The 27743-nt window shown below is 39.2% G+C and overlaps 4 protein-coding genes across 12 annotated transcripts in view; 2 read left to right on the forward strand and 2 right to left on the reverse strand.

The window, feature by feature from the left end:
• syne1b (spectrin repeat containing, nuclear envelope 1b) overlaps positions 1-7750 on the forward strand; it is an 86948-nt gene extending 79198 nt beyond the window's left edge. For 6 of the 8 annotated variants that reach the window (XM_040136952.1, XM_040136945.1, XM_040136944.1 and 3 more), the window contains 8 exons: positions 130-256; positions 434-645; positions 1185-1385; positions 1536-1664; positions 2309-2521; positions 3666-3758; positions 4712-4770; positions 6636-7750. In XM_040136952.1, the coding sequence (XP_039992886.1) occupies positions 130-256; positions 434-645; positions 1185-1385; positions 1536-1664; positions 2309-2521; positions 3666-3758; positions 4712-4770; positions 6636-6879 (1278 nt within the window). In that variant the 3' untranslated portion in view covers positions 6880-7750. Of the gene's footprint in view, positions 1-129; positions 257-433; positions 646-1184; positions 1386-1535; positions 1665-2308; positions 2522-3665; positions 4771-6635 lie in introns of those variants that run through there. The other 2 variants (XM_040136951.1, XM_040136947.1) reach the window with 2 other exon arrangements.
• Positions 7751-7897: 147 nt separating this feature from the next.
• On the reverse strand, positions 7898-11687 carry ccdc170 (coiled-coil domain containing 170). Its single transcript, XM_040137925.1, has 8 exons — positions 11661-11687; positions 11299-11472; positions 10775-11065; positions 10272-10472; positions 9950-10123; positions 9444-9668; positions 8949-9152; positions 7898-8264 (listed from the first exon to the last, which is right to left on the reverse strand). Exons 1-8 carry the CDS (start codon positions 11685-11687, stop codon positions 7995-7997), a joined length of 1566 nt encoding a protein of 521 aa, XP_039993859.1. The 3' UTR covers positions 7898-7994.
• A 993-nt stretch (positions 11688-12680) lies between these two features.
• rmnd1 (required for meiotic nuclear division 1 homolog) lies at positions 12681-17513 on the forward strand. 2 transcript variants are annotated; one of them, XM_040136332.1, is made up of 12 exons: positions 12681-12860; positions 13634-14102; positions 14195-14300; positions 14408-14483; positions 15058-15097; positions 15219-15319; positions 15405-15511; positions 15618-15682; positions 15842-15918; positions 16299-16419; positions 16551-16667; positions 16862-17513. In XM_040136332.1, exons 2-12 carry the CDS (start codon positions 13650-13652, stop codon positions 16892-16894), a joined length of 1296 nt encoding a protein of 431 aa, XP_039992266.1. In that variant the 5' UTR covers positions 12681-12860; positions 13634-13649; the 3' UTR covers positions 16895-17513. The 2 variants fall into 2 exon arrangements, with proteins under 2 accessions (XP_039992266.1, XP_039992267.1); XM_040136333.1 differs by lacking the exon at positions 12681-12860 and adding an exon at positions 12871-13071.
• Positions 17514-19510: 1997 nt separating this feature from the next.
• akap12a (A kinase (PRKA) anchor protein 12a) lies at positions 19511-27684 on the reverse strand (the record flags this gene model as incomplete). The annotated part of the gene is made up of 4 exons (XM_040137417.1): positions 27577-27684; positions 25369-25468; positions 21751-25200; positions 19511-21171 (listed from the first exon to the last, which is right to left on the reverse strand). Coding segments are annotated over exons 1-4 (5319 nt in total), but the record flags the coding sequence as incomplete, so codon positions are not given.
• Between the last annotated feature and the right edge of the window lie 59 nt (positions 27685-27743).

Consider the following 27743-nt stretch of genomic DNA (forward strand, 5'->3'; position numbering starts at 1 on the left):
CTTACCACCAGACACCAATATTAATTTAACCTTCAATGCTGTGCTTACTAATTATAATTGTAAATATTTAATACAATCTACTTATATAATGCAAAATAATACCTGTAAGTTATCTACACCATTCTGTAGATGCGGCTTCTGGGTGAGTGCCGTGGTAGTATTGACACAGTGAAGAGGATGGGCTTTGAGCTGAAGGAGGAGGAAGACACAGTGTCTGGACTGGCAGATCCCAGTAGCTCGGAGTCCCAGACATCAGGTAATACTGCACCACAACCAATCCTGCAAGCATATATCCTACATTTAAATGAATGTAACTGAAAGGAAAAGGTTGAAAAGTGTACATGTTGCCAGGCTTATATCCCGTGGGATAGAAATCGTTCGTAGTGTATCTTAGTTGTCTTTTACACCAACGCTCTTACATTCTGCACCCCAGGAGTGATTGAACGCTGGGAGCTCCTGCAGGCTCAGGACCTCAGCAAAGAGATACGCACAAAGCAGAGCCAGCAGCAGTGGCAGCAGCTGAACTCTGACCTGAACAATGTTTGGACTTGGCTGGGAGAGACGGAGGATGAGCTGGAGCAGCAACGGAGGCTGGACCTCAGCACGGACATCCAGATGATTGAGCTGCGCATCAAAAAGCTCAAGGTATTATTGTTTTTGGTAATATTTCTTTCTTCTCTCCTTTAAATATTTATAATTTTGTATGTGACAGATAGATAGATTTCTTTTCTTTATATGATTTTCAAAAATTATATATAAATATTGAAGGATTGAAGAAATAATGCAATGTAAACAATAAGAAATGTTGTGGTCTCTTGAAGTGACATGAGTGTAGTTCTCAGGAACCAGCTTCACAAGTTCACCACTGACTACATCCACCATGCTCTGTTCACCCGGAATCAGAATGAGTTAGCATATATTCTACCATCTCCTAATTCTGCGTTTATTATTTTTCATTATTTTTTCTTTATTTTGCTCCTCCACTGACTGCAATTTAATTAAAGGTCCAACAAACTTGATCCCTTCAGTCAGCTTCACTGGCCTACACATTTGAAACCAAGTTCTTTTATTGGTCCCTCATATTGTTCATAAAATAAGATTATTTTTCTCTTTTTTACTTCCTTTGTACGTGACTCTGGAGGATTGCATTCCTTAAGCTGTAAAATGTAAATGTTTGTCTACAGGAGCTGCAGAAGGCGTATGACAAGCGCAAGGCTATTGTGCTTTCCATCAACCTGTGCAGCGCTGAGTTTGTGCAGTCGGACACAGAGGAGTCCCAAGAGCTACAGGCCAGACTGAAAGACATGAACAACCACTGGGACAAACTGGGCAGCTCATTAGAGGAGTGGAGGTCTTCATTACAGGAAGCCCTCATGCAATGTCAAGTGAGTGCCGGTCATTATATTAAGACAGGAGCCTTGGTGGGCAAGTTCAGTTGTCTCGTTTGGACAAATCGATCGATATTTGACGATGAAATTCCTCATACATATACAGTAGTTGAATTTCTACATTCTTGATCTACATCTGATCAATAGGACTTCCATGAGTTGAGCCACGGTCTGCTGCTCTGGTTGGAAAACATCGACCGCAGGAGGAATGAGGTGGTTCCCATTGACCCCATCCAGGAAAGTGACACTCTCCACGAGCATCATAAAACACTAACGGTACAGAACTCTTACCTTATTGATTATATTAGTATGTTTAGTTCAGGAGTTTACAGTGGAGCAACATTTAGTTTAAATTCATTTAACCACTGACACTGTCCTTTGTAATCAATACATGTTTGAATGGTTTCAATCATGCAGCAGTCCATTGCATCAGGAGTAATACAAATGAGGGACTGTAGTGAGATTTTAACCCCAACCTACAAACCTTTGTGACTCCTCATCCCATACTCGCAGCATCTTGTATTTCCTGTTACCTTCAGTTGAATAGTAAATGTAAATATCCTAAAAATAATCCTTAAATATAGGTTCTGTCCTTAAATTATGAGTACATTACAAATGATTGCATTCGTAAAATGGAAAAATATATAATAGAGGCTCCTTTTTAAAATTATTGATTGAATCATGAATCAAAACAGTATATTTTGGCTGATTTCTTAATTAAAGGGGGATCTTCTTTAAAGTTGAATAGCCCCAAAGTCAAAGATTTGTTCATTAACACTATGAGCCCCAGGCAATTAAATTACATCCTGATTAAACAATATGGATCAACCTGACACCTATTGTAAATACAAGAGAACTATGTGAATATTTCTGTTGCTTCTATTGTTTTTTAAATGCTTTAAAATTCACAATCCCCGCAGCAAATCCGCCAGGAGCTGCTGGACTCCCAGCTGAAGGTCGCCTCATTACAAGACATGTCCCTCCAGTTGCTGGTCAACTCTCAGGGCGGCGACTGCCTGGAGGCTAAGGAGAAGGTTCATGTCATTGGGAACCGCCTCAAACTGCTGCTAAAGGAAGTAACCAGAGACCTGCGAGAGCTGGCCAAGATTCTGGACATCACAAGCAGCCAACAGGTAGATCTTCAATTACTATTTACCTTTCCAGTGTTACTTGCACGACCCTGAGACTGGTAGGTTATGGTTGTAGTTTTAGTTGATCAACATAGTACTGTACATGAAAACTAAATACTAGTGTTCACTAAAAATCACCAAGTGAGATTTTACAGGATCTGCATTATATTTACTGTATATTTTAAGTTTACATACGATACATACCACTGAAAAATGTTTAAGTCCCACTGGGTTTTTCACGCTATTAATTTTCTTTTCTCTTTTTGTAAAACCTAATTTTCTTTCATCTTCTCTTTGGCTTTTTTTAAAACTGGATAAATACAGTATCAGTAACATTTTACCATTTAGGTATAGTGGAAACACAAGATTACATGTTTTCAGCATGTTTTGTTTATTTCTTTCAATTTACGTGAGAATAGAGCTGACAGCGGTCTGTTTTAGGATTGTATATGAGGACAGGGGTCATTTTTGTCAATAGTAAAAAAAGAGCTAACAGAGTTACAGCAGCTCATTTTTACTTATCATTTGGCAGGATGAATAGTGTGTTGCTCTACAAGAGTAGAAATGTGGGTTGTCCACACATGATAAGCAGTGACCTACTTCTCTAATGGTTGAATGGAAATATTGTTGTAGTCACAAATCTGAAGCCGTGGAATCAAAATGTGTCTGAGTTCAAGGGATACTTGTATTGATTTAAATTAAGTGGATTATATCATTTATATTAAGTGGATTATATTTTCTAAATTAAGTGAATTATATCATTTATATTAAATGGATTATATTTTTTGAATGAAGTGGATTATATTGTGTATCTGTGTTGTTCATCTGCTTAGTTTAATACACTTTGTTTTAGCACCAAGCATTGTTTAAACAGTGAAATTGAGTTTCATGTCTCTCTTCATGTGGGGGCAGTATTGGATGTCACAGCGTCATAGTTATTGGGATTTACATGAGTTTTGTATTCACATTCAAAAGTTTGGATCTAAACAATTAAACTCGAAACTTCTCTCGTCAGGGGACCGGATATTTTTGTTGGAAAGCCAGATTTGGCCCAAAGGCTTTTATTTGCCTACCACTGATATCTAAGGTATGTCTCACTTACTCACTCTTGCTTTTCTCTATCTTTTTATAAATGTTTTTTTGGCAGGATCTGTCTTCTTGGTCGTCTGCTGATGATCTGGACACATCCGGTTCCCTCAGTCCTGTGTCCGGAAGGAGCACGCCAAGTCGGCGACGATCGGTAACGTCTACACCTACATGCACATGCTGCTCTATGAGAAGCCAGGTGTTTGGTAACCCCTCTGAGACAGCGCATGTAGTAACTTGTGCCCTGAATGCCCCATTGAAGGCCGGATTCACCCCTGTCATCCCAAGACCTCTCCTCACACTCTTCTACACCTCTCCAACCTGCTTTACACTCTCACCCTCTGAATTCTGACCTTTTCCAAGCCTTTTACTCTCACCGTTGCATGTTGTCTATTCCCAGAGCAAATCCTGCCACAGAAGTGGGGAATCCTTTTCTTCCTAACTTGTTTATTTCTTCCTTCTTCTTCTTCGTAAACTTTCTCAGTTCTAACCTACCAGTCACTTTTTCTCTTCCAGTATTTCCAAGCTGAAAAATTCTATCCTACCAATCTCTCCTTGTAATAAACTTTCCTCAAATTTCCTCTCACTCTAGTTTTGTTTTTATCCATGTAGTGTTATTCTCAGGAATACTGGCTATAAGGAAACTGCTAAAATTACAAGACAAGCATAGAAAATGGGATTTTATGATTTAGTAAGCATGATATCACATTTGTTTATATTGTAATCTACAAGAATGAAAAAGCATCAGTAATGAGTCGTTATCTAAAGATCAGTCCAAATAAGCATGTCACTGCTTATACTATGTGTATGTTACCGAATGTCACTTTTATCAAAGAGATTCATGCATCACATTGCATAATTTGTAGCTTCCTATTTGCAGTCACTTTGTTGCACTCACAAGCCGAAGCAATTCAAAGTAGTTGTGCACTTTGAAAAGCCAGATTCCTTATTACCACGGATTACAAAATCTGTCACCTTCACATATGATTTTGTTGATGCCCTTCTTTCTTTTTGGGATTTCTTTTCATCGGTAGCTTTGTCTTAATTTGCCTGGACTGAAACATACTTTCTTTCTTTTACCCCCCCCCCCCTGTTCATTGCAAACAGCAACGGGGCAAATGTAGTCTGTCACAGCCTGGACCCTCTGTGAGCAGTCCACACCACAGGTACCTTTCTGTTGGTTTCTAGCACACCCAGAAGATAATGGAACTCATCAGCCCATGATGCACTTGGAGGCTGATTCATGATTTCTAATCCTCCCCAAGTCTTAAACAACAGTTTAGTTTTGAAGAGTTATAAATCCCAATTTCTGTTTTTTAATGCATGTGCCAGATTAGCAGCTCATGATAGTGAATTCCATCATCTTCTGTAAGTCTAGACACTCTGTGTAGGCTAGGTGATGAGGTGAGTGGCAGCCCACGCGTCCTTTGTAAGTTTCACAAGGAATGGTGCAAGGCCTCTTTTCCACCAATGTCCTTGGCTGCTTAATATCGCTAACTACAGGGCATTTCTTACGTATAACACAAATATTTTTCTACATCTAACTCTCCCTTGCTATCACTGAGCGCACACACACTCCTTTTTCTCTCTAATTGCCGAGCCAGTAAATGTCTGCAATGAACAATGCAAAGGCTGCAGTTTCTCTCTCTCTCTCTCTCTCGTGTGTAACATTTCTTCTTCTTCTTCTTCTTCTTCTTTTTCTTCTTCTTCTGCTATTGCTTCTGCTATCTCACTGACTATCCGCCATCTCCCCCCCTCAGTCTGTCATCTGTGAGTCTTGCCTCTCAGGTCTCCATTTTGTCAAGTGGGGAAAGGGCACTTTTAGTAACCGCAAAGGTCATACTGAGGGTAAATTGTACATCACTAATGTCCATGCATTCCTGGAGTCACAGATCACTTTAATTAAATATGTTTAGCGAGTCCTGCAGGACTTTTTTTCTCTTAATTAAAATAAATAAATGAATTCTTTTTGACAGTAGGTATGAAAGTAAACTTCTTTACAATAATTCCCTTTAACTGACGTTATGTCTTCTAACCTTTGAGGCTATTTGAGGGTGATGGTGAAAATAAATGATACAATTAAATAAAAATTATAGAATTTTCGGAAATATGCTCTGTTGTTTTCTTGCTGAGAGTTTTCTTGTTAAGATCTGGAAGCAGGGAGAACCAGCTAGCCTGGGGTTTTTATGCTAAGCTAGGCTAACCATCACCTGGCTCTAGCTGCATATTCAACGCACAGATGATCAGAGTGGTATCGATCTTCTCATCTAACTCTCACCAAGAAATCAGATTAGCAAATTTCCCAAACTATTCCTTTAAAAAAGCTTAGCTAAACTACCTTGTCAAAGAAGCTGTTTCTAATGGCTATGCTCTTCTTGCCTCGGCATGCTTTGCATTTTTTCAACGGGACACAAACTTTCAAAGAGTCCTTTAAAAAAAAAAAATGTCTGAATATAAGCTGATACTTGCAGCATGCCTTTTGTCTTTTATCCTAACACCTTTTGCAAAGGAATGTGAGCTCACATATTAAACGTATTGGTTTAGTGCAGAGTTATATGTATGCCTCAAACTGTTTTGTGACTGTCTTTGTAGTTGTGTTTATCCACCCTGTCTCAGTCGGCATGTAGATCACAATGTCAAACATTGTTCCAACATTGCTTTGAACCATGTTGGCAATGTCTTTCAACACAGCATGGTGCTTACCTGAAAGCACTGCCATGCAGTTCCCTTGTCACTGAACTGAGATCTTATTTGGATTGAAAACTGGTAGAAAACATCTAAACAATGAAGAGTGCAGCGAAAGGGATATTAGATTATGTTGGATGTAGCTCAAGTGAGGTTTATTCAATCAGACTAATTTAATACGTTAGTTAATTTTCCTGAGTTTTTTTGTGACCACAAAAGATTAAGAAAAACAGTCTGATTCAGGTGGTAGCAAGCAGATAGCAAGATTTTGTGTGTTCTTATTTATCGATGTGAATAACTAAAACTGAGTCTGTGCTGCGTTGTGAATGCGTGTGTGTGTGAGCAGGCCTCACAGCGACGCTGGATCCGCTTCCTTCCCTTCTGACTCTGAGACATCAGCGTTTCGTAGGTCATCGTTTCTGCGGCGCATTCTCTGGGCCGCGTTGCCTTTCCAGCTCTTCCTGCTCCTGTTAGTGGTCCTCGCTTTCCTGCTGCCAATGTCTGAAGAGGACTACTGCGCTCAGTCCAACAATTTTGCTCATTCCTTCTACCCGATGCTAAGCTACACAAACGGACCGCCTCCAGTGTAAAGCTGGCTGTTAAGGCTCTTCATTTCAGTAACCATGCATCAGTATGACCTGAATTGGAATCACCTGGACATCGTTTAAACGGACCATCATGTTGGGAGCAAAAAAATAATCTTGGTCATCCATTTGTGCTGCAGAAAAACAGCCATCATCTACAGTTAATATCTTTGTGTCTAGCACATAGGATCAAGCATCTCACTATGATACTCTGTGTAATGCTGTGTTGAGTAAGGAGCATCTTTGGTGAAGAAACAGATTTTTTCCTACAGTGGACATTGCTGGATGAATGAACTGTTCACCCAGTGGCGTATACAAGACGTATTTCTCTGGAGAAAACTGTCAGTGGATGGCACCAAAGTTAAATGCTGAAATATAGCCTGTGAATTTGCTTGTATCTCAAAAGTTTGTAAAAAAAACCAAAACAAAACAAAAAAAAACAGAAATAATGATGTTTAATATATCTTACATCGCAATTATTTTTTTACTTGTATTTTGGCATGCAGTTCCGATCTATTTACCTACATCCCTCATCGTGTCTGTGATAAAACAGTCCATTTTTAACTTGAATTACACTGATTCATGTAAGATTAAATTAAGCCAAGAAGTGTGTTTTAATGTCAAGTCTGACACAAGTCAAGAGTCTGACCGTTAACATCAGTCATCCATGGTCTTTATACATTTAACTGTTTTATTTTTTAAATCTATGAAATTCAACTTTAAGATTGAGAATTATGACATATAGAACTATTGTATATTTTGTATGACCGTCAGTTCAGTATCAAATGTATAACAGTCCAGGATTATTTAATGTGTATATAATGGTAAAAAAAATTAATATGACAAATGTATGTATATGCGACCATCAAAAACAATGAATGCCAAATCCTCATTTTGATATTCGTCTTTTTATTTGATTATTTTATGATTTTACATTTCTAATATTTGTTCAGTGAATCATTGGTGAAACATATTTATACAGAGCTTTTCCTGAAAACACAAATAGGAAAACGTGGGTTTTGAGAGATCATTTCATACTGTATGATGTCTATTTTAAAAAAATAATACCTCTACATTTTAAGTGGAGTTTGGCATGAGTGTAAGGTATAAATCTAGGTTTCTTAAGGGGGAACTGCATCCTCTGGACAAGCAGACCCGGAGGCAGCAACACTCAAGGAGGAACTGTCGGGAAGATCCTGAATTTGGGGGAGATGTGGCCTCTGGTGGGTAGGACAGCGCCAGGGCATATTCACATGGTGATGAAGATGATGATGGTGGTGATGAGTGTGAAGAAGGGTCTCCAATAATTTGATGATTTCATAATTTGGGTGAACCAGAGCAGTGGCATCCAAACCGAGCATCTGGGAAACAACCATCCGGAAATCCAGCAACTCAAGAATGGATAGAAAAAAAGAATATATTTGAGTTTGAAGTTAAAGGCCTAATCTGTAATCCGATTACTATCTAATTATTAATAAGACTATCCCCACAGTTTCAACCCACTGGCACTTCTAACCTGATTTACAGTTAAAAACTAAAGGCTAAACATGAGTGAGGTTTTAGGGCGCTCTTTTAAGTTTGTTTGTATCAGTAATGTTTTTTCACAGTGACACCACAGAATAAGGAAGTGAAGGGGAGATGGGAGGGAAAAGGTGATGTTGGCAGAGGGGTAGTAATTGGAATCAGCTGAAAGAACTGAAATACTTGAATGTTCTTCATTCTTACTGAAGCTTTGGATTTACATTACTTAAATATTTTAGTTATATACAATTACTTAAATATTTTTGTTCAGCTTTAGAATGGTGAGTAGGTCGAGGAGGAAAATATCATTTTTAAAGCAATACTTGTAATGAAGAATAAAGATGTTTATCCACCGATGACGTAAAGGGCATTTTTAAAAAAAATCAATTATACAATACACATCTGTTGATGAAGAGGAAAAAGATGCCATGGTTTTATTTTATTGTTATTAAAGCTACCACCTGTTTTCAGACCATAAGAAAATACCAACATGTACAAAAGTACATAGAATATTTAAACACTGAGTCATTTTTCATATTCATAACTCCCCTTACTTCTCTCTCCCTCTCAGACAGCTGGGCCAGGCTCTGTCTGAGGGTGTTGAGTTGTTGCTGGTCCTCTCTGGTCTTCTTCTCTTGGCTCTGTAGGTCGGAGTTCGCTGAGCTCAGCTTCTTCTCCACCTTGGCCTTCCCCTCCACCAGCTGATCCAGCCTCCTCTTCTGCTCCTGCATGGTCTGACTCTGTGCCGTGACTTTCAACTTGGCATGTCAGACAGAGGTGTTTAGTGAAACAACTGTTATTCAATGACCTTACGAAGGAGACGAATTTGGCTTGTTGTTCTCAAATACTCTGATACTTAAAAATATATATGGTTAAATTCAGATCCAACTTGCTCTACATGATTGGGGCACGATTGCAAATTATTATCCCCCACTTTCTACCCCTTTATACCTAAAGATGAGTACAAATACACCAAATACTATGAGGTGATATTATGAAGTGAAAATGCCTCGGGATTGACTTTGGGTCCGAACCCTTTTCCCCTCTACCTTGAGCTCATTACTGTGAGACAGCTGGGCCAGCCTTGTGGCCTTCAGCTCGCCCTGGAGACGCTCTAGTTTTTTCTGCAGCCTCCTGGCCTCCAGATGAGCATCATCTCGTTCCACAGCCAGCGCCGACCGGCATCTCTTCTCCTCCTCCAGCTCTGATACCTTCTTCCTCAGGATCTGGATGTGGAGTCCTTTGCTGTCTAGTTGGTCTTTCTGTGATTTTAACTGTTGGGAAAAGGAAGTTTTAGATTACAGGTGCATCACTGGTCATGCAATCCAATAGCTGTTTTGCGTTTATGCTTTTATAGAAGTGGAACTTTTCATCACTGCAGAAATACAAGATATCTTCATGATCAAATACCAGTTTGCACACTTTCAGAAGCTCATGATCTATAGTTTAAAGCCATTTGCAATGTCATAAGATGTCTAAAGATAATAAAACTTGCAGTTATAATGTTCTAAATGCCAATAGTACAGCCACTAGTTACAGCTCGTGTGTTGGCTACCTTTCGCTGTAAACTGTAAGTCAGACTTTTGCTCTCCACCACAGCAGTTCCTTCTTGTTTGACAAGTTGTTCTGCACGCGACAGGATGAGTTTTAGCCTCATGTCGAAGCCTAGATCCAGAGCAATACTGTCAACCATCATTGTTTCTGACAGCTGTTCCAGGAATTCCTCATACTGTAACAACAAACGGTGAGTATCATGGATATATGCAACTGGACTAAATAAGTTTAATGAATAATTACCTCATGTAAATGCTTGTACTACTCATTTACTGTGCCTGTAACTGTAACTTCTTTTTCACTGCTACTATGACTTTACTCACATGCCGTTTGACGTGTCGCAGACCATCACGATGCATGTCTGCTGACAACAGCTCAGTCTCCAGACCTTGCAGTCTCTCCATCAGCTCGTGGACTTGCCGCTCTGCAAGCTGAGCCCTCTTTAGTGCGCTGTGCTGGAGCTCCGTCTGCTCTCTCAGCTCCTCGGAGACATGACACAGCCTGGCCTCCATCTCTGACACGGTCTGCAGAACAGTCATTGTCACAAAGACTGCCTCCAAAAAATGTAGCAAGGATGTTAGGATTTATTTTGGAGTGAGGTTGCCTCTTCGAGAGGAGACGAAAGCTTTAATGCAAAGATGTGCATGTGGAGACCAGTAGTGGAAAGTAATTACATACATTTATGATAATGTTAAAAATAAACTTTATTTGTTTAGCACTTAACAATGTTACAAAGTGAATTACAAAAAGAAATAAAACCAGACTCAAGTACTCTTCTCCATGCCAGTAGGTCATGTTGTGTTAGAAATCCCCACTGATTCCTCACCTTATCCAGTTTCTGTAAAATATCTTTCTCTGCGGGCAGGATGACACTTTCAGACTTGACCTGCAGCAGGCCTGCCACCTTTTTCAGGAACATCTGTAGTTTCTCTTCAGATTCCTGAGTCTGTCCTTGGCTTGACTGTAGCTTTCTTTCAAGCTCCTCCACCTGTTTCTCCAAACAGTTTGACTCTCGCCTAGCTGCCTCAGTCACTCTCTTGCTGGCCTCAAGCCTCTCCATTAGGGCTTCTTTATCCATCTCAACACTCCTCCTTCCCTCCACCAGACCATCGAACTCCTGAAAGAAATGAATGCACCATGAAGAGTCACACCACACAACACTGTCAAATATTTAGTATAAGGCCATGTCCTTGAGGAAATTTCATATGTGGTTTTTAAATGGTTTCAGTGCAGAGCTCAGTTTCAACACCAGGGCTGAGGCTTTTGGTGTCGAGTCAGAATTTTCTCGTGTGTACTGTAAACTAACTGTACTGGAAACTTAAGTGAGGGCAATTAAAGTTGTCTAAGTACCACTTTGAGTGAATCGAGTGCTGCTGCACTGCTGGCAGCCTTCCTCCTCTCTCGGTCCAGCTCTGCCGCCAGCCTCAGCAACGTCTCTCCGCTGGCTTTACACTCCACCTCAGAGGACCTAACACTCTCCTCCAAAACAGCAATTCTCATCTTCAGCCTCTCCTTCTCATTAGACTGGTCCGCCCAGTAATTAAAATGACAAAGAAAGGCATGAAAGAGTTATTATAGATTCTACAGCAAGGCAAATTTTACATTCTTTGAATGCTAAAAAGTAAAGCCTAATTAAGAAGTTGCCAACATAAGGTGCCATTTAGTTCTAACTAATGTCTACCATACAGAGAGGTGAAATTAAATTCTTTTGCAAAGCATACCTCATCAGAGTTTTCCATAACTTCTATTATTAGATGTGTTGCAGAGGAACTGAATATGCAGTTGATATGTCACTGTTTTAAGAAGTTTCCTGGCAACACCAAACACAGGCTATACCAGGCTTCACCAGAGGAGGTGCTGTAACTGAGAAATTCTGACATCTAAAGATTTAATCAATTTTTTTTTTTTTTTTAAAGATCTTTGGATTAAAATCCAATGTAAATGGTAGCACACAAAGTGTTTCACACATCAAGCAAATGTTTGTAATAAAATTAAGGAACAAAAGCAAGAAGTTGATGAACATGCATGTGAAGGTCATCTGGAATACTTTTGGAAATTTAGCCCTAATTTTAGACTTGCAGGTAGCTCTTTCTGCAAGTCGTCATGGCCTCAAGTTTAACTTCCACCATGGATTTATCTGAAATTCTTCTCTCCTTCACATTTTACTGTTTATTATAATTCCATGTAGACTATATGGTATGTTACCATCAGATTTCTATTCAGATCAATGCTCAAGTCGTGAAGGTGGTTGCCCACTGGTCTATTTCACTATGGAATCGAAAGCAAACCATACAGGATACAACTAATCACGCTTGAGAATTAAGGAAACACTGAAAATTACATACTAAATAGACAACTAAAAAGTAGCTAGGTGTAATGGCTCCAAACTTTTTTACCTTGTGAACCCTTAAAATTAGCCAATGTCTACTTGTGACCCCTTTTATTACAGAAATTGACCTTCCTGTGGACGTGAGTGATTTTTCCCTGTTATATTGTTGCGTAGTCAGGTTTTCTGAGGCTCAAAGAGGTGAAAATAACCAGTATATATATGTATATATATATATATATATATATATATAGAGAGAGAGAGAGAGAGAGAGATCTTTATAGGACAGTACAATACACAAGAAAAACGACAACAAAAAAAAATCCCTACCTGCCAGTCCGCGCTCGGGTTATAGTTGGCACTGGACTATCACCTCACGTCACGTCTCGTCAAACAGGAAATGAGCGGCAACAAAACTTTATTAACAAACACCAAACACGCCTCCTTGCGCTGTCATGCAGGTTGTCATGTAGCGAATGAAAAGTTAACAATTATATTTTGAAATACCCCTTAACCAACCGCCGTTTCTGACACGTTAAATCCTTTTACCATCGACATGTTCTGAATCGCTTCTTTTACTCTCCTGGTAAGCTAACTAACGGCTAACGGCCATGTACCTACGCACTGATCTGTAGTAGCATGTTCACCTCTTCTGTCGGCTTGCACTTAAAGTTAGCACCAGGTTTTCAACCGCAACTCAAATTTCGTTTATCGTTCACAAGTGTGTTTGTTTTTTAAAATATGGGTAAATCTTAAGCAGACTACTAGTGAGGATATGGTTAGCTATTGAAGTCAAGGTCAGTCTTGCTTGTTTTGGTTCCTATTTTTCTATTTACATTTAAAATGTCTCAAATTAAAGATTTTTTAAATGTATATCCGTTTGATCATAGATACAGGACGAGTTCTGTATTGCTTGCAATGTTAAATTAGAGCATTACATGTCACGGTACCACTTTCCGATAAGGCACCATTTATAAAAAGGTCTTTCTAGTTAGCTTTTTAATTCAGTAGGGAGACCTCTCCAATGGCCTGTTTGGACGGTTATCTAAGCAGCTGATAAATAGATTTTGATCCAGATTTCTTCGACAAATTTCCCAGAAGATAAGTAGGCAAGCAGTCCCTTGGAGAGGTCTCCCAATTGAATTAAAAGAGCTAGCTAGACAGACCAGCAAAGAGTCCTGCTGGAGGAGGATTTTACACAACCTGGCAACCCCAAAGTTGTCCTTATCAATCGCCAATAACTGATCTACAAAGCATTAATAAAGCCATTAACTGCAGATTATTATCAGAAAGTGGTACCCATATCATGATGCATGCACTGAGAGTACACTAACAACTGATCCCTGATCACCTGTACAGCTGTCTGTATGAGAAGATGCTTCTCCGGACGTTGTGGTCCAGACTGGTAGCACAGTGGCCTGTAGAGAGGAAACCAGTCTGCATCTGTGCCTCGGCCAGTCTCTCCCAGTCTATCCATCCACCCATACACAAGTATGAACCCAAACCGAGGACTCCCTCGGACTTGCCTGGCCCAGGGATCTTTTCAAGGACCTGCTTCCTAAACACTCTTCACCAACAGCAGACGCATAAAGGCCCTGTTTTGGCAGCCTTAGGTAGATTTAAAAGCTTTAACAGCACCTTGTTCATTGACCCTGGGATACTGAGTAAAGGTAGAAGTGGACAGAATCGTTTTTATTCATCAGACCTTGTTAAGTCAATGTTAAAATCGAGTTTAAAACCAGTGACTGTGCCTGGAAAAAGAGTTCCCAAAGGACCGAGAACAAAACAACCTTCAAGAGCCAATCAGCCTTCTCTGAATGAGGACAAGGTGATTCAGCCAGTCATCGGATAAATGACTAATCTTTTTAAGTTTTGACAAATGCTTTAGTGATTAATCCAACTCTTGTGTTTTCTCTGTAGGATATGATGCAATGTATTGCCTTTGCAACAGCAGATCAGTATCATTTGCCAACACTTTGCCATGACTTGATAAGGCACGGCTTCCATGAGATAGATTTACCAAGAGGTATGTCTTGTAGTCACATGTAGATTAGAACTCTGGAAGGAATAAATTGTGTAATGAACTGCTTTGAACAATGAACGCATTTTATGACAATCGTATTTTCATTTCAGATGCGTCAAATGTGCTGGTGATAAGCACAGACATGGCTACGAAACCAGATGACGATGCTCTTATGTTCTTCTTCAGGTAGAAATAACATAGTCTGTTTTCAGAGTGGTTTATTTTAAGCTTTGTCTTGAATCTAAATTATGCAATACGAAATTATATAAAAGGATCGCTGAATATACAGCGCTTTTAATCTGATATGGCTGGGTATCGAACCTCAATACTTTTTGAGTACTGACAGAAATGTGTCCCTAGGATCCAGTATCAAAAAAAAACTGTATCAAGTATTGAAATTAGACCTAAATTATTTAGTCAGATTCTAAGTTTTCTTTGATCAAATATTTCCTGATCTAAATCATAACTTTTCTAACTTTAGAAAGCGTTCTATTTAGAAAATAATTTTTTGACCACTTGCATTAAGATTAAAAACTGATGCACTGAGAAGTTTGGCATGTTTTGTTCGATGAAGAAAGGAGTTATAGAAAAACATGTTTATATTTCCCAAGTGAAGTATTGAAAAATTTTGGAAACGGTACTAAAACTCAAGCGTTGTACTGGCAATGGTACTGAAAACATTGAAAAGATACCCTGCCTGGTTATAGTGTAACCTTTTTTTAGCAAATCATGGACTGACTTTCCCAATCTGAAATTTCAGGGAAGGCTCAATAGTTTTCTGGAATGTTGAGGAGAAGACGGTAAACAAAACTATATACAATTTATAAAGTATAATATTTCATTAAATGTCATTTTTGTTTACTTCTCTACTTCTGTGTAAGTCTTTGCGAGTGGATTTTTTTTTTTTCACTGTCTTTCCAGATGAAAAAGGTGTTGAGAATATTGGAACATCATGAGATCCAGCCTTATGAAGTAGCATTAGTCCACTGGGAAAATGAAGAGATTAACTACACTGTTGGAGAGTATGTTCTGCTCCACCCTCTTTCTTGTTTATTTGTACCTCCACACTCCTTGTAGCTGTTGTAAAACAAATCTTTTCTTCCCCAGAGGAAATACAAAGCTCGAGCACGGCAACTTTATTCTGAGTGACAAGATCGCTCAAGACGAAGCGGTTCTGGAGAAATTTGCATTTTCAAATGCACTCTGTTTGTCAGGTGAGAACCTGCGCTTCAGCCGTAGATCATAAAGGTTTTGTATTGCTTTGTGGTAGCACTCTACTCAGCCTGTTGTCTGTGTCTAACCTCTTGGTTTCTTTTCCAGTGAAGCTGGCGATATGGGAGGTGTCGTTAGACAACTTTGTAGAGTCTATTCAATCGATTCCAGAGGTACAGTGGACACTTAACAGCCAGCAGCAAGAAATTATGAATCATTGATTATCTGTAATGGTCGTCTGTGTGTAAGGAAGATCACGCTGATATTTTAAAACATCAGTGCTCCCCGGAATACTAATGCCCTAATTTTTTCTTTTTTTCTTTTTTCCTTAGACGCTTAAGTCTGGCAAAAGAGTTAAATTGTCCTCTGCAGAGGTTATGCAGAAAATAGGAGAGCTTTTCACGTTAAGGTAAATTCAGTTTGGTCATAATTTGCATTTTGTTCAGAGGGAATTCGAGCCTTTTTATTTTTGGGTTAAAGGTTTTCTAGCAAGCCGTACATTTTCAGTTGTTACTGACAGTCAGCTTGGATGGATGTTTTTTGTCAAATCAGTTAGAGTCGTCCGAGCGCCAAGGTGAACACGTTGACATTCACATTCACTCACAGTAGTTACTGTAGCTAACTACTGAAGCTATAATTAATTCGGCAAGGTATATGCAGTTGGAAGAACTATTGTTGGCCTGCTGTTTTATTCTCAATTTCTGGGATGATATTAACTTGAGCCTCTTTCATAAAGTAACATTCATCATTTCTGCTTAAAACGTTTGTATTTACATCCTCTGCTGACAGACACTGTATAAACCTGCGGTCCGACCTGCTCCTCACACCTGATTTCTACTGGGACCGAGAAAACCTGGAAAAGCTCTATGATAAGACCTGCCAGTTCCTCAGCATCAACCGCAGGGTCAATGTAATTAAACCTAACCTAAAAAATTAATTTGACACCATAGTTGTAATATAGAGTCCCACTCTGACACTTGTGGTAAAAGGGAACTTGCTTTGTTTCTGATTGAAGCTCAGAACATTTTCTGTGTTTTTTAGGTTGTGAACGAGAAGCTGGAACATTGCACACAGTTGACAGACCTGATGAGGAGCCACCTGAGTGAGAAGCACAGCTTGAGGTTGGAGTGGATGATAGTCATCCTCATTACTATAGAGGTAAAAGAGATCTTTTGTACCTCGTGTGAAACGTAATGTTTTTTGCAAAAGTGGCTTTTGTCTTTAACTTTTATTCATCACAGAAAACCTGGGGTCTACACTTTGCAAGCAACATTGCACAGCTGCATTTAAAAAGGCTTATAACCTTTATTCAATAAGACAATATTACATCTGTCGCTTTGTTTTCCCCATAGGTTATGTTTGAACTTGCAAAAATGATATTCTGAACTGCTCCTCCAACAATGCACAAATGGAAGCTACAAAGGAGGAATGCTGGACTATACAAAGGTACTCTGTCAGTAACATGTGACGGTGTTTTCTAGGATCAGCTGAAATTATGACGGGGACCTAAACATTTTTGAATGTCTTACTGGTCGTGTTGTACAGTATACTGTGTACATTTCATCAACACACAATAAATCTTTCTTTTTTTTCACCATTTCTTTACTGTTTTGCTGGAGATCGTGGCTTGACGGATTTACAGGATTATATATACATTTACTTTTGACTGCATCTGTGAAAACAGATTACATCAGTGGGACTTCTTTAGCTTTTGGGATCAGCCGACTGCACAGTAATGTTTTTTTTTTAGTTTTGTTTGCTGGATTTTTGTGTTAAAGAATTTCCCTTTCATTTTTACATTATGTGCACTATTCTATGTATCTTGTTCAGTATGAAAGATACTGTTTTTTAAGAGTCTCTCAACATGTGTCATTGTTCTTGTGACTGAACACTTGCAGTGGAAAAGAAAAAAAATGACATGCATATCCAAATTCATCGAATCCCAAACTACAACTGTGACTGTTGTGTTATAGAGAATGTAATAAAGTAATTATTTGTTTTAAATGTTTGCCAGTTACGTTTCAGTGTTTGCATGTAAAATATCAACTCATTGAGCAATTATTAGTTCAGTAGAATGTCTAAAGCTAACTTATGATCACCAGAATTTTCAATATAAGAAGTACATTTGCAATACAAGAAGTACTTGAAATGTACAGGTATGTATTTATTCAAACAAAACAATATTTTATTAATAAAACACCAGTTAATGTATAAAGACAGGTAACACAGGTCTATTTTTTGCATTTAGTCATTAGTTAACATCACATATCCGATCAGCAAGAATTTTTTTAATAAAGTCAGTATATGTGAAAAAAATCAAAAGAGAACAAACAGCCTGTCATAATCGTGTTTCTTCTCTCATCTATACCACACACTGTGATTACTAAGCTCAACATATCATTGACTTCATAAGCTAATTGAGAACAGACACAAAAAGCTGGGAAATAAAAGGGGACACGTAAAGCTGGCATGATTGTTTAAGGTTAAGGCTCTGCTGATTATAATTATATTAATGATAAATACATATGTGAAGATTAATTTAAACTTTAAATCAAAAATATAGTGTAAATTATTACTTTTTTAAGATGTGCCATGCTCTCATCATGATCTTTTTTTTATTTTAAACAATCACAAGCTTGGGAGAGAACCTGCAATTTGAAATGAGATGTTTGACCACTGCAACTGTATTTAGTTGTCTTCTGAACCCTCGAGGGCTGGGCACTTTGTGAGCATGACACGAAAATAAAATACAATACAATACATTCATACACAGTAAAAATTCTTGAAGATTCAAAATAAACACGATTTGGCTTGTTAAGCATTAAAACAGTCATTATATACAAGATAATATACAGAATTACTAGATATCTGCAGCATGCTGAGGTCTGCCTATTGCTTTTACCTGCATAGATGCAAAGGGAGTTACGTATTTAAGTGAAACGATTAAACAAATGGTGAATGACAGAACAGTTGATAAACATAAATTGATTCATAGTGAAAGCTATTAAATATCTACATATACTAATATACTATATATCAAGAGAAATTAATGTGCACTGTACCTGGGTCACATACGTCATGAATTATGTTTTAAACACACAAATGTTTTCAAAGCATTTTACCATACAAAAGACAGTTCATAAAAATACTGTCTTATTCTCCTAGACATATACATTCTATTCAAAAACAGAATATGACGTGACATTTAATTGAAAAGACCTGACATGATTAGTAATCAAAATTGCACTATATAGCACACAACTTTAAATTTACTGAAAGGCAGCTGTATAGCGTATGTAGTTCAGTGTCACACTTCGAAAATCACGCTTGCAAGCCCACTGAGAAGAGTAGCACTTTTCCAGCTGATGTGTCTCTTGCTAGATTTCATTCATGAATAACACACTTTATAATATTAATAAAATAATCTTTCATCAGTAAATATTGGGATATTTTTGGTTGAGCATAAAGCCAAATAAACGCAGCAAAATGCTGTTTCCTGTAGTTTTCTTCTAGCAGTCAGTCCTTCTCTATAATGGGTTTTTGACAACTCCTTACAAACTGGAGTGACGTCCTTTTTGATTGTCCAGCCTTGAAAGAAAAAAATGAATAATGACATCAATTAATTTGGATGTTCCAGTGCATGTGATGCATGATTTCAGTGTATGAACAAGTAGTTTCATGAGCCAGATCCTGAAAAAAAATTATACTACAACAAGTAAATGAAGAGGCTTACCAGTCAATGACTCTGAAGTTACGCTGAATTAATCCAACTCCGTCGTAGTAATGCTTGCAGTTGCAGTTTCCAGATGCTCAGGTGGAACAGCAAAATCTTCACTTTCACTCTCAGTGTCACATCTTCCTACTTTTTTGAGCACACCTTGTTGACTTTCTTCTTCCTTAGTCTTGGAATTGGAAGCAATTCCAGACTCATGCTCAAGTAGTGCCTTTTCCTCCCGGTCACTGTCTGTCTGATGTTCTAGGGGTTCCTCCACCTTTTGAAGGGACACTTCTGTTGCCTCTTTAGCATAAATGTTTTCCTCAGCATCCATCCACACATCCGGGTCCATTTCCTCCTCTGTTTGTTCAACAGGTTCCTCTGCTTTTGTTTCTTGGTCACAAGCTTCAGAGATTACTGGCTGACTCAGGAACACTTCTCTTTTCTCTCTTTGCCTTACTGTTTGTATTGTTTGTGTCACTTGGATGTTGGGGGTTACTTTCTCTGTTGATTTGATTTGTTCTACTGGATCTACAGTTACTATTGCTGCCATGCCAACATCCAGTAGTACTGGTTGATTCATGATCCCTGCTCTTTCTGTTGTATCTAAGTTAACTGGTTCTGGTTTTACGATTTTTGGTGCCTGAACAGCGACCTCAGTTAACTCTGTCTGTTTCTGGCTCTCAGCGCTTTGTGTTGGATTTGTTTGCTTTTTGGGTTCTGCCTGAACACCAACCTCAGACACAACTGTCTTTTTAACTGGTTCAATTCTCTCTGGTGTGGGTGGTGGAGAAGCTGTTGCCTTTGCTTGCCCAAACTGTATGTTAAGTTTGAATTCTAAAGAAAGGCTAGAAGGGGACTCCACATTACCTATTGATGAGATTATTCCAGTGTTTTGGGGGACTACTGATCCAGTGTTACTAGGTGTTACAATCTCACTCTGGGCAATTTGTGGAAGTTGTGCTTCCTCTTTAATTTTCTTCACATCTAAATCATCTGATGACAATTTGACCTCTTCAGTTGTTACATCTGCTTCAGATTCTTCCAGTTTAGCTTTAGGCTCCTCCAAATCCTCTTTGCGATCAGGGATCAAGACTGAACTTCCTGGAATATCAGATGTTTTCCTGAGATCCTCAAACACTTGCTGTTCAGTTGCAGAGTCATCACTGATGACAGCATATGCTTCATCTCCTCTTTCCCTGAAAGTTCCAATACTATCCTCCATCACTTTTTGATCCTCCACTTCACTTAACTCACTTTCAGGTATCTCACTTGCCTCTGTCACAGCATCTGTCTGTTTTATAACTTCTTGTTCAAGATTGACAAGCACTGATTCAGGTAATGTCTCCGGTAAATTCACCTTTACATTTTGAATAACTTCTTGAATGGTCACCTTGTTTTCCTTATTAGTTAATTTCTCTTCAGTCTCCAATGTGGCAGAGAACTTGTCTACATCTTTATTTGTTTCATGACAAACATCTCTAACTACTTTGGCTTCTGTTACCCCTACCTCTAGTGCTGTGTCAACAATTGTCTCAGCTGATTTGATATCGACATCGACCAGCTGCACTTGAATTCTGTGGTTGTCCTCAAACTGTATAGATGGCACATTCATCATCATCACCGCACTGCCTCCCTCAGCTGTCTGAGTAACATCTTTCACTAATGGTATTGCAGTCTCAATTGTCTCCTTGAACTCCTGCTCATTTGCCACTGAGTCTAACAAGGGTTCATGAATCTCTGAAGTTTTCTCTATCAAAACATCAGATATCACCGCTGACACGTCTTTTGGATAACACTTGATCACTTGTGCCCCCTTGCAATGCTCAACAGCAGCACTCCTTATCTCAGCACCTGAAAGTTCACCTACTTTTTCTCCCTCAACACTGGCTTGCACTGCACTGAGATGCACCTCATGCTTGGGTTCATGTGTAATTGGGACATAATCTGCACAAGGTTCTGGGGTTACTTCAGAAAATACAGAATTTTCTCTGACCTGAACAATACTTGCTTCCTCATTAACAGAGGATACGTGAACTGCTGTTAATGTTTGTAACTCACATACAACTTCAGGGATGTGACCTTCCTGCCCAACCTGAACATCTTGTGGCGTAATCTCTGTTTTCTGATCCTGATTTATCTTTAAAGCCTGATTCAGTACTGCCACAGCTTCACTCTCAGTTTCAACTGTAACCGCGGCAGCAACATTTATAGTGTCTGGTTTGGGAACCTTTTCAAACAATATTTGGCTTTCAAGTTCCTGGGCACTACCTTCCTCAACACTTTCTGTGACTACGTGAGCAGGCAATGATGCCTCTACCTCAGTTTCTGTTTCATTTGCAATGTTATTTACATCAGATGACAATAGTTCGGGTTCTTGAACATGTTCAGTTTTGGCATCTTCTACTGATAGTTCTTCCTCTGGCCCTACATTTCCTTCAGTTGCCTGTGTTAGTTCATCTGTAACAGTTTCTGCTGGTTCAGTCTCTTCTGATATTCCCTCCTTTTCAAGTGATTGGACAGTACCCTGTTCTGAATCTAATTTTATAACTTGTGAAGCTTCTAATATCTCCGGTTCTTGAACATGTTCAGTTTCGAAAGCATCCACTGGCTCACTGACTGCAGTGAGAGGCTCTGTTTCCTCTTTGGGTTCATCTGTAACAGTTTCTGCCTCTGGAAGGGCCTTTGATACAACTTCTTTTTCAAGTGATTGGACACTACCCTGTTCTGAATCTAATTTTATAACTTGTGAAGCTTCTAATATCTCCGGTTCTTGAACATGTTCAGTTTCGAAAGCATCCACTGACTCACTGACTGCAGTGAGAGGCTCTGTTTCCTCTTTGGGTTCATCTGTAACAGTTTCTGCCTCTGGAAGGGCCTTTGATACAACTTCTTTTTCAAGTGATTGAACACTACCCTCCTCTGAATCTGATGTGACAGCTGCTAATTCCTGTAACTCCTCCACCTCTACTACTGGTTGATCTTTATCCTCAACTTGAACTTGATCAGTGATATTGAGTAAGATTTGATCTTCCTTTTGTGTCTGAGTTTGGACTTCCTGCTGCACACCTCCATCCTTACTTTCTTCTGCTATTGTAGCCACTGATTCTGCTTCTTGAAAGTCAATTTTTAGGGGCTCTTTTTCATCTTGATGGGCCCCAACTAGAGAGCCTTCATCTGCAACAATCTCTTCACCTTGTGGTAATGTCTCTATAGACACAGCTTCATTTACCTCAGATTGGCTTCCCACCATATGCTGGCTCTCATCAGTACTTTCTATTTCTTTTGTGCTTCCTTCTGGATTTGAAATATTGACGTCATGAACTTCATCTACAGCAATTTCAGCTTCGTCAAACACCTCAGTAGGAACTTCAGATACAATTTCTGTGGAAACAGCTTCGTTGACTTCAGATATATTTTCTGTTTGGGCTGTTGCTGTAAATTCATTAATAACATCCAGTTCTTCAACATTTAGACCTGTGTTAAAGGCAGTTGTGTCTGATCTCCTGTGTATTTCCAGAATTTTTGTCTGCTCTTTTACAAATGATTCAAGTATTTGATGTGAGACAGATCCAATTATTCTTTCTGAGTTTACCTCATCTGAACACACTGGAACTGCCTTTGGGATTATGGAGATGGTTTCAACAGCCTGTTGCAGGAGCTCCATTGTATCTTTGGCGTCATACTCTGCTGGGACTGGTGTTGTGTTGCCAGATGTTTTTGAAGACTCTGATAGCTGGGAAACTGCAGAGATCATCTCAGTTTCATCTGCCAAGGTAATGTCTACAGGCTCTGGAGCAGTTATGGCTTCAGATGTGATCTCTATCAGATCCTCTGCTATAGTGTCATCTCTAGCTGCCTCTTCAGTGACTGAAGTTGGAGTGGCTATGGTCTCTGTAATTATACCCTCCTCTGGAATATCACTGAGTTGTTGATGCTTACTGATTAATTCTGTAACGTCCTCAGGTTCTTCATTTGAAGCAGGAGCTGTAGATGCCTCATTTTCTAAAGTATCCTGGTTGTCTTGGACTCTATCTGCTTCAGTTTGCGGACTGTCACAAGATTGGACTGGTTCAGCCATTTGTTCAAGGAGGTCTTGCTGCAGTTCATAGTCTGCTTCCTTGGGTACATGACTTTCTACATCAGCCTGTTTTTTTATGTGAACTCCTGTTTCAATTGTATCAAACTCAGACAATGGAACCACAGCTGGTGTCTCGAAATCTTCATCACCTGAAACTACTTCTTTATCAGCCTCATCTGAAGATACCTGATCTTGCTTTTCAGCAGACTTCCTCTTTTTTTGACCTGGGAGAAGTTTCTTTATTGAAAAGGAGGAATCATCCTGAGTAACTTCAGTATCAGACTCTATATTATCTTTGCTTTCTTCCTCATCTTTGGCTTTCCTTTTGGGGGTGACGAGTTTTTTAAACGATTTCCATGTTGATCCTCCATCACCCTCTGAGGGACTTCCTGCTTGTTTGGGGGAAAAGGATGAAATTAAACTGACCTCGTTAGAACTTTCTAGTGGCGACTCTTGCTTCTTACTGTCATGTTCAGCTTGGGGCATTTCATCCTCGGAGTCTGATGTTTTTCGGCCTCGGCTTCTCCGTCCAGATCCACACAGAACAGCTTCCCATGAGACAGATGAATCTTTTCTTTTTTTGCCTTCATCAGTGCTGCGATCTGATATTTGCTCTCCTTCACTTGGTTTTGTTTCCTCTACTGAGCCTGGGATTTGTGTCTCTTCATTGGTCAATGAGGACCTCTTCTTACGCTTTTTTGGAGTCACAAGTTTTTTGAAAGAAGCCCATGCACCATCCTCATCTCCTGCTGCCTCTTCAGAGTGTTGCGTAGGACTTTCTTCTTTCCGTTTCTCATCTGACTCGGTAGATGACATGAGCTGATCTGAAAAGTGTTCTCCAGAGTCTGACAGCTTCGTGTCACTTGATTTCCTGCCTCTCTGCTTTTTGGAGAGTTTCTTTATACTAGACCCTGATAGGAGCATTTTCAGAGGACTGGCTTGAACTTTCTCTTGAGAACTCATCATTTCAGGCTCGTTGACAGTAATGGTTGCTGGATCTGTGGGAGGTGATTTCCCGTCATCCGTCATCGGAGCTGATGCTGCAGACAGGATCTCCTCTTTAAGTTCGTCTTCTTCATGTTCTGCCTCAACTGCAGCTGCCTCCACACATGGACTAGTCGCCTCTTTATCCTGTTGTACTTCTACGTTTTTTTCTGTTGTCTCTACTGTTTCCTTTTTCCCAAACTCCAACAGTTCTTTCTCAATTAACTCATCATCTATGGACCTCTTTTTCTTCCGTAGTCCAGAAAAGATTCCAGTTGTAAAAAAACGTTTAATTGGAGATACAACCATCTCTGCTTCAGAACTAGATGGAGATGTTGGATGTAGGTCTTCTTCAAGTGTGGCATCCTGTTGTGCCTTTATATCTTCATCTACAGGTGAAGTTGTTGCTGCATCTACATGATCAGATTCAACTTCCTCTTTGGCCTCTGTTGTTTTTTCCTCTGGATGTTCTAGAACGTCCTCCGATGTAACATCTGTCAGGGTAGGACATGTTGTTGAATCATTGTCATAAGTCTCCTGTGCTGCATTCAGATCAATATTCTGTTCAGCATTCTCACTTTTGGTTTCCTTTGCAGTATTCCCGACGTCTTCTGATCTATTTGATTCTTCCTCGTTGGTCTCATCAAGCACATCTTTTTCTAGTTCAGCTTTTCCAGCCGAGCCTCTTTTTACCGTCAGTTTCAAACCGATGTTACTGAAAAATCTCTTAAAACTTTCATTGATGTCATTTTGCTTTGCATCCATTTCAGTCATTTCCCGGGCCAAGTCTTCATTAACATCAACGTCATTAGGTGATTCTTCTTCATTATTTTCAACATTTTCTACTGGTATTTCGTCTTCTCTCGGTGGCTTTGTTGTTTCTGAAACTTCTTCATCTGGAGAAAGGAAAGCTAAACCAGAAAATATATTAAATAGTATAACCCTTGATTTGCAGGAACTGTAAAAGACTGATGACACAGGTGAAATTCCATTTGCAGAAATTCAACAAGTTATGCATCTGTTAAAATTATGCTGACTGTGTGTCAGTGAGCATTAATACACAGATTGTGAGTACCCACCCTCTGCAGTGATCTCCTCCTCACAGTGACAATTAACTTCTGCTATAGTGCTGTCTGCATTTCCACTGACCTCAGATATTTGCCCATTATTACTGAGAGGCTGAAACAAAGCACAAAACAGAATGTACAGTCTACCTCTGTTCTTGTGGCGAAGATTAGATTTTATGAAAGCTCAAAGGATACAAATCAAGCACTAGCTTCAATCAAAAGAAAAGTACAGCAGGGACCATTCTCTCATAGCTAAACAGGCATTAACAAATTTATCTGAATTTGTACTTCTGTGAAAGCAAACAAAGAATTTCAATCTTCGATTAACTGAGGGCTCCAAAGTCCTATTTTGTAAAAAACATGCACGAGTTACTGTTGGTTGGAGTTGATGGTAACCTTACAGTTTAATAACCCTAATTGTCCCTATATCAAATCTGTGAACCAGATTAATCGGAAAAGTCTGAGCAGGCGATAGTGAATAAGAAACACATGCCATTCAACTAGTGTGGAGTAACTCACTAAATACACAGTTAAAAATAGCTCTTAGGATCATATGGAACCTACTAATACCTATTAAGACATTATTAGACAATGATGCGGTAGATTCATTTCCAGCCATTTTTCAGGTTATTCGTGTCTTACCATTTTATTACACAGCTAGAGCGATGTTGCCCTCTCTTTGTTTGCAGTCATTTTTGATGAACAAGGTAAAGGACTTATTCTGTTTTTTGCAAAATATGTTAACTACTTAGTTCAGCCTACCTATGTTCTTTGAAAAGGTTTTATCTAGCCTTATTTAACTACTTTGGGTGCCTTGCAGTGGCATTTAAATTAGTAATAATGTGGCCATTTGATTAAATTATGATACTGTCTTAAATTGAAACATCAAAGGTCATAATATGATTATGGTTGGCTGTGAGTTGACTAGTTTTTCCAGGCAAAAGTTATTCACAATTGTACATGCATGCACTTCCTATATTAGGAGCGGTGAACAAGCATGTCTTTGTTTTCAGTCATCTGGAGCCATACGAGTTAAGTGAAAGTAAACAGTTTAATTTTAGGAACATACAACCAAACATTTGGGGACTTGAGATAGCTTTGCAAAAAAAAAAAAGAAAAAAAAGTACCAATGAGTGTGACAGGATATAGCTCATCAGTAGTTTTGGCATTTTATTTGGGAAAAAACTCAGATCACTGTAACAAGTTAAAGTAAGGCCAACTTGCTGCAAAAACATTTTGGTCTGTGGGGAGAAAGAATAAATAAATGTATGTACTTTGCATTTTTTTGGCTTCTTTTTTTAAAAGATTTAATCTTCTTTAAAACTTAAGACGTTATTCAACATGACTGCAGCTCACAAGACATTAATTGCTATTTTTATTCTCACAGTACAGTGCTGTCTAATTGACTTCCTGCCTAGCATGACCCAGTGATCATGTCTTTCACAAATAATCGATGTTCCCCTCTGCTGAGTGCAGCAATGGGGAAATTCCATCTCTCCCCCCGGCTTAGGTTCCCCAAAGAATTAAAGGTCATTAGTCCTCCACACTACTCCCTTCATCTACAGTAAATCCAAACCATTGCAATGTCAATGAAACAGTGAAAACAGGAAGAGACTGGGTCTGTTTGCCTCCAACTACCAAAGCAAGAGTCAGCAACCAGGGGGTCCTTTACAGTTCCTATCCTATCCTTTGACAGAATACAACAAGCCAAACAAATTTTCACCAACTTTTGTGTGTTGCTAGGAAAAGATTGGTAGCAATGGCTTCATTTTGCACCTGCACTCACTCTTGCCGTTAAAACGAAGCCGAAAAAGCAACATTTTTTAATTTTTTTTTAAATTTTTGTTTGTTTTTTTGATTAAAATCCAGATTCAAGAGTCCCAGAAGAGCTGGATGTGCTCGGTGCAATTCTTTCAAACGAGACAAGGACTTTTCCTTTATCTTGGGGTTAATGGATGAGTTGGCAGGCAGCTGCTGCACTGTCCTGACAACAACGAAATCCTGCCTCAGCATTTTTGAAACACATAGCAACCTCTGTCTGATTTTATGAAATGTAATATATCATAAATCATTTGTTACTGCACTTCAGCTACTGAAAACCCCCTTAATGTGTAGATAATGAGGATAAATCGTCATTACAGAGTTTGAGGATAAACAGGGGGACGATTAAGGCTGCAGCTGCAGTCATTCCACCGGGATCTGCGGGAAGGAAGATGCTACCTTGTCGGAAGTATCCTGCCCAGGCCGAGCATCGTCCACTTTTCCGCTCTCCTCCTCAGCCGCCGCGTCATTCTTGCTCTCCCGTTGCGCAGACTGAGCGTCTCCCATTATCGGAACTGCAGGAGCGTCACTATCCGGACTGAGCCGCACAGGTGCTGGAAAACACC

Source organism: Xiphias gladius, chromosome 10 (assembly GCF_016859285.1).
Source record: "Xiphias gladius isolate SHS-SW01 ecotype Sanya breed wild chromosome 10, ASM1685928v1, whole genome shotgun sequence".
Classification (NCBI taxonomy): Eukaryota; Metazoa; Chordata; class Actinopteri; order Istiophoriformes; family Xiphiidae; genus Xiphias; species Xiphias gladius.

Bases quoted from the DNA above. Each gene is read 5' to 3' on its own strand.
- ccdc170 (XM_040137925.1), bottom strand. From the start codon at position 11,687: ATGGAAAACTCTGATGAGGTATGCTTT. The intron at 9,153-9,443 runs GTAGAGGGGAAA...TGACATGCCAAG, and splicing joins CTCACAGTAATGAGCTCAAG to TTGAAAGTCACGGCACAGAG. The intron at 8,265-8,948 runs GTAAGGGGAGTT...TCCATTCTTGAG, and splicing joins TGTCTGAGAGGGAGAGAGAA to TTGCTGGATTTCCGGATGGT.
- rmnd1 (XM_040136332.1), top strand. From the start codon at position 13,650: ATGCTTCTCCGGACGTTGTGGTCCAGACTGGTAGCACAGTGGCCTGTA. The intron at 15,320-15,404 runs GTATGTTCTGCT...TTTCTTCCCCAG, and splicing joins ATTAACTACACTGTTGGAGA to AGGAAATACAAAGCTCGAGC. The intron at 16,420-16,550 runs GTAATTAAACCT...TGTGTTTTTTAG, and splicing joins GCATCAACCGCAGGGTCAAT to GTTGTGAACGAGAAGCTGGA.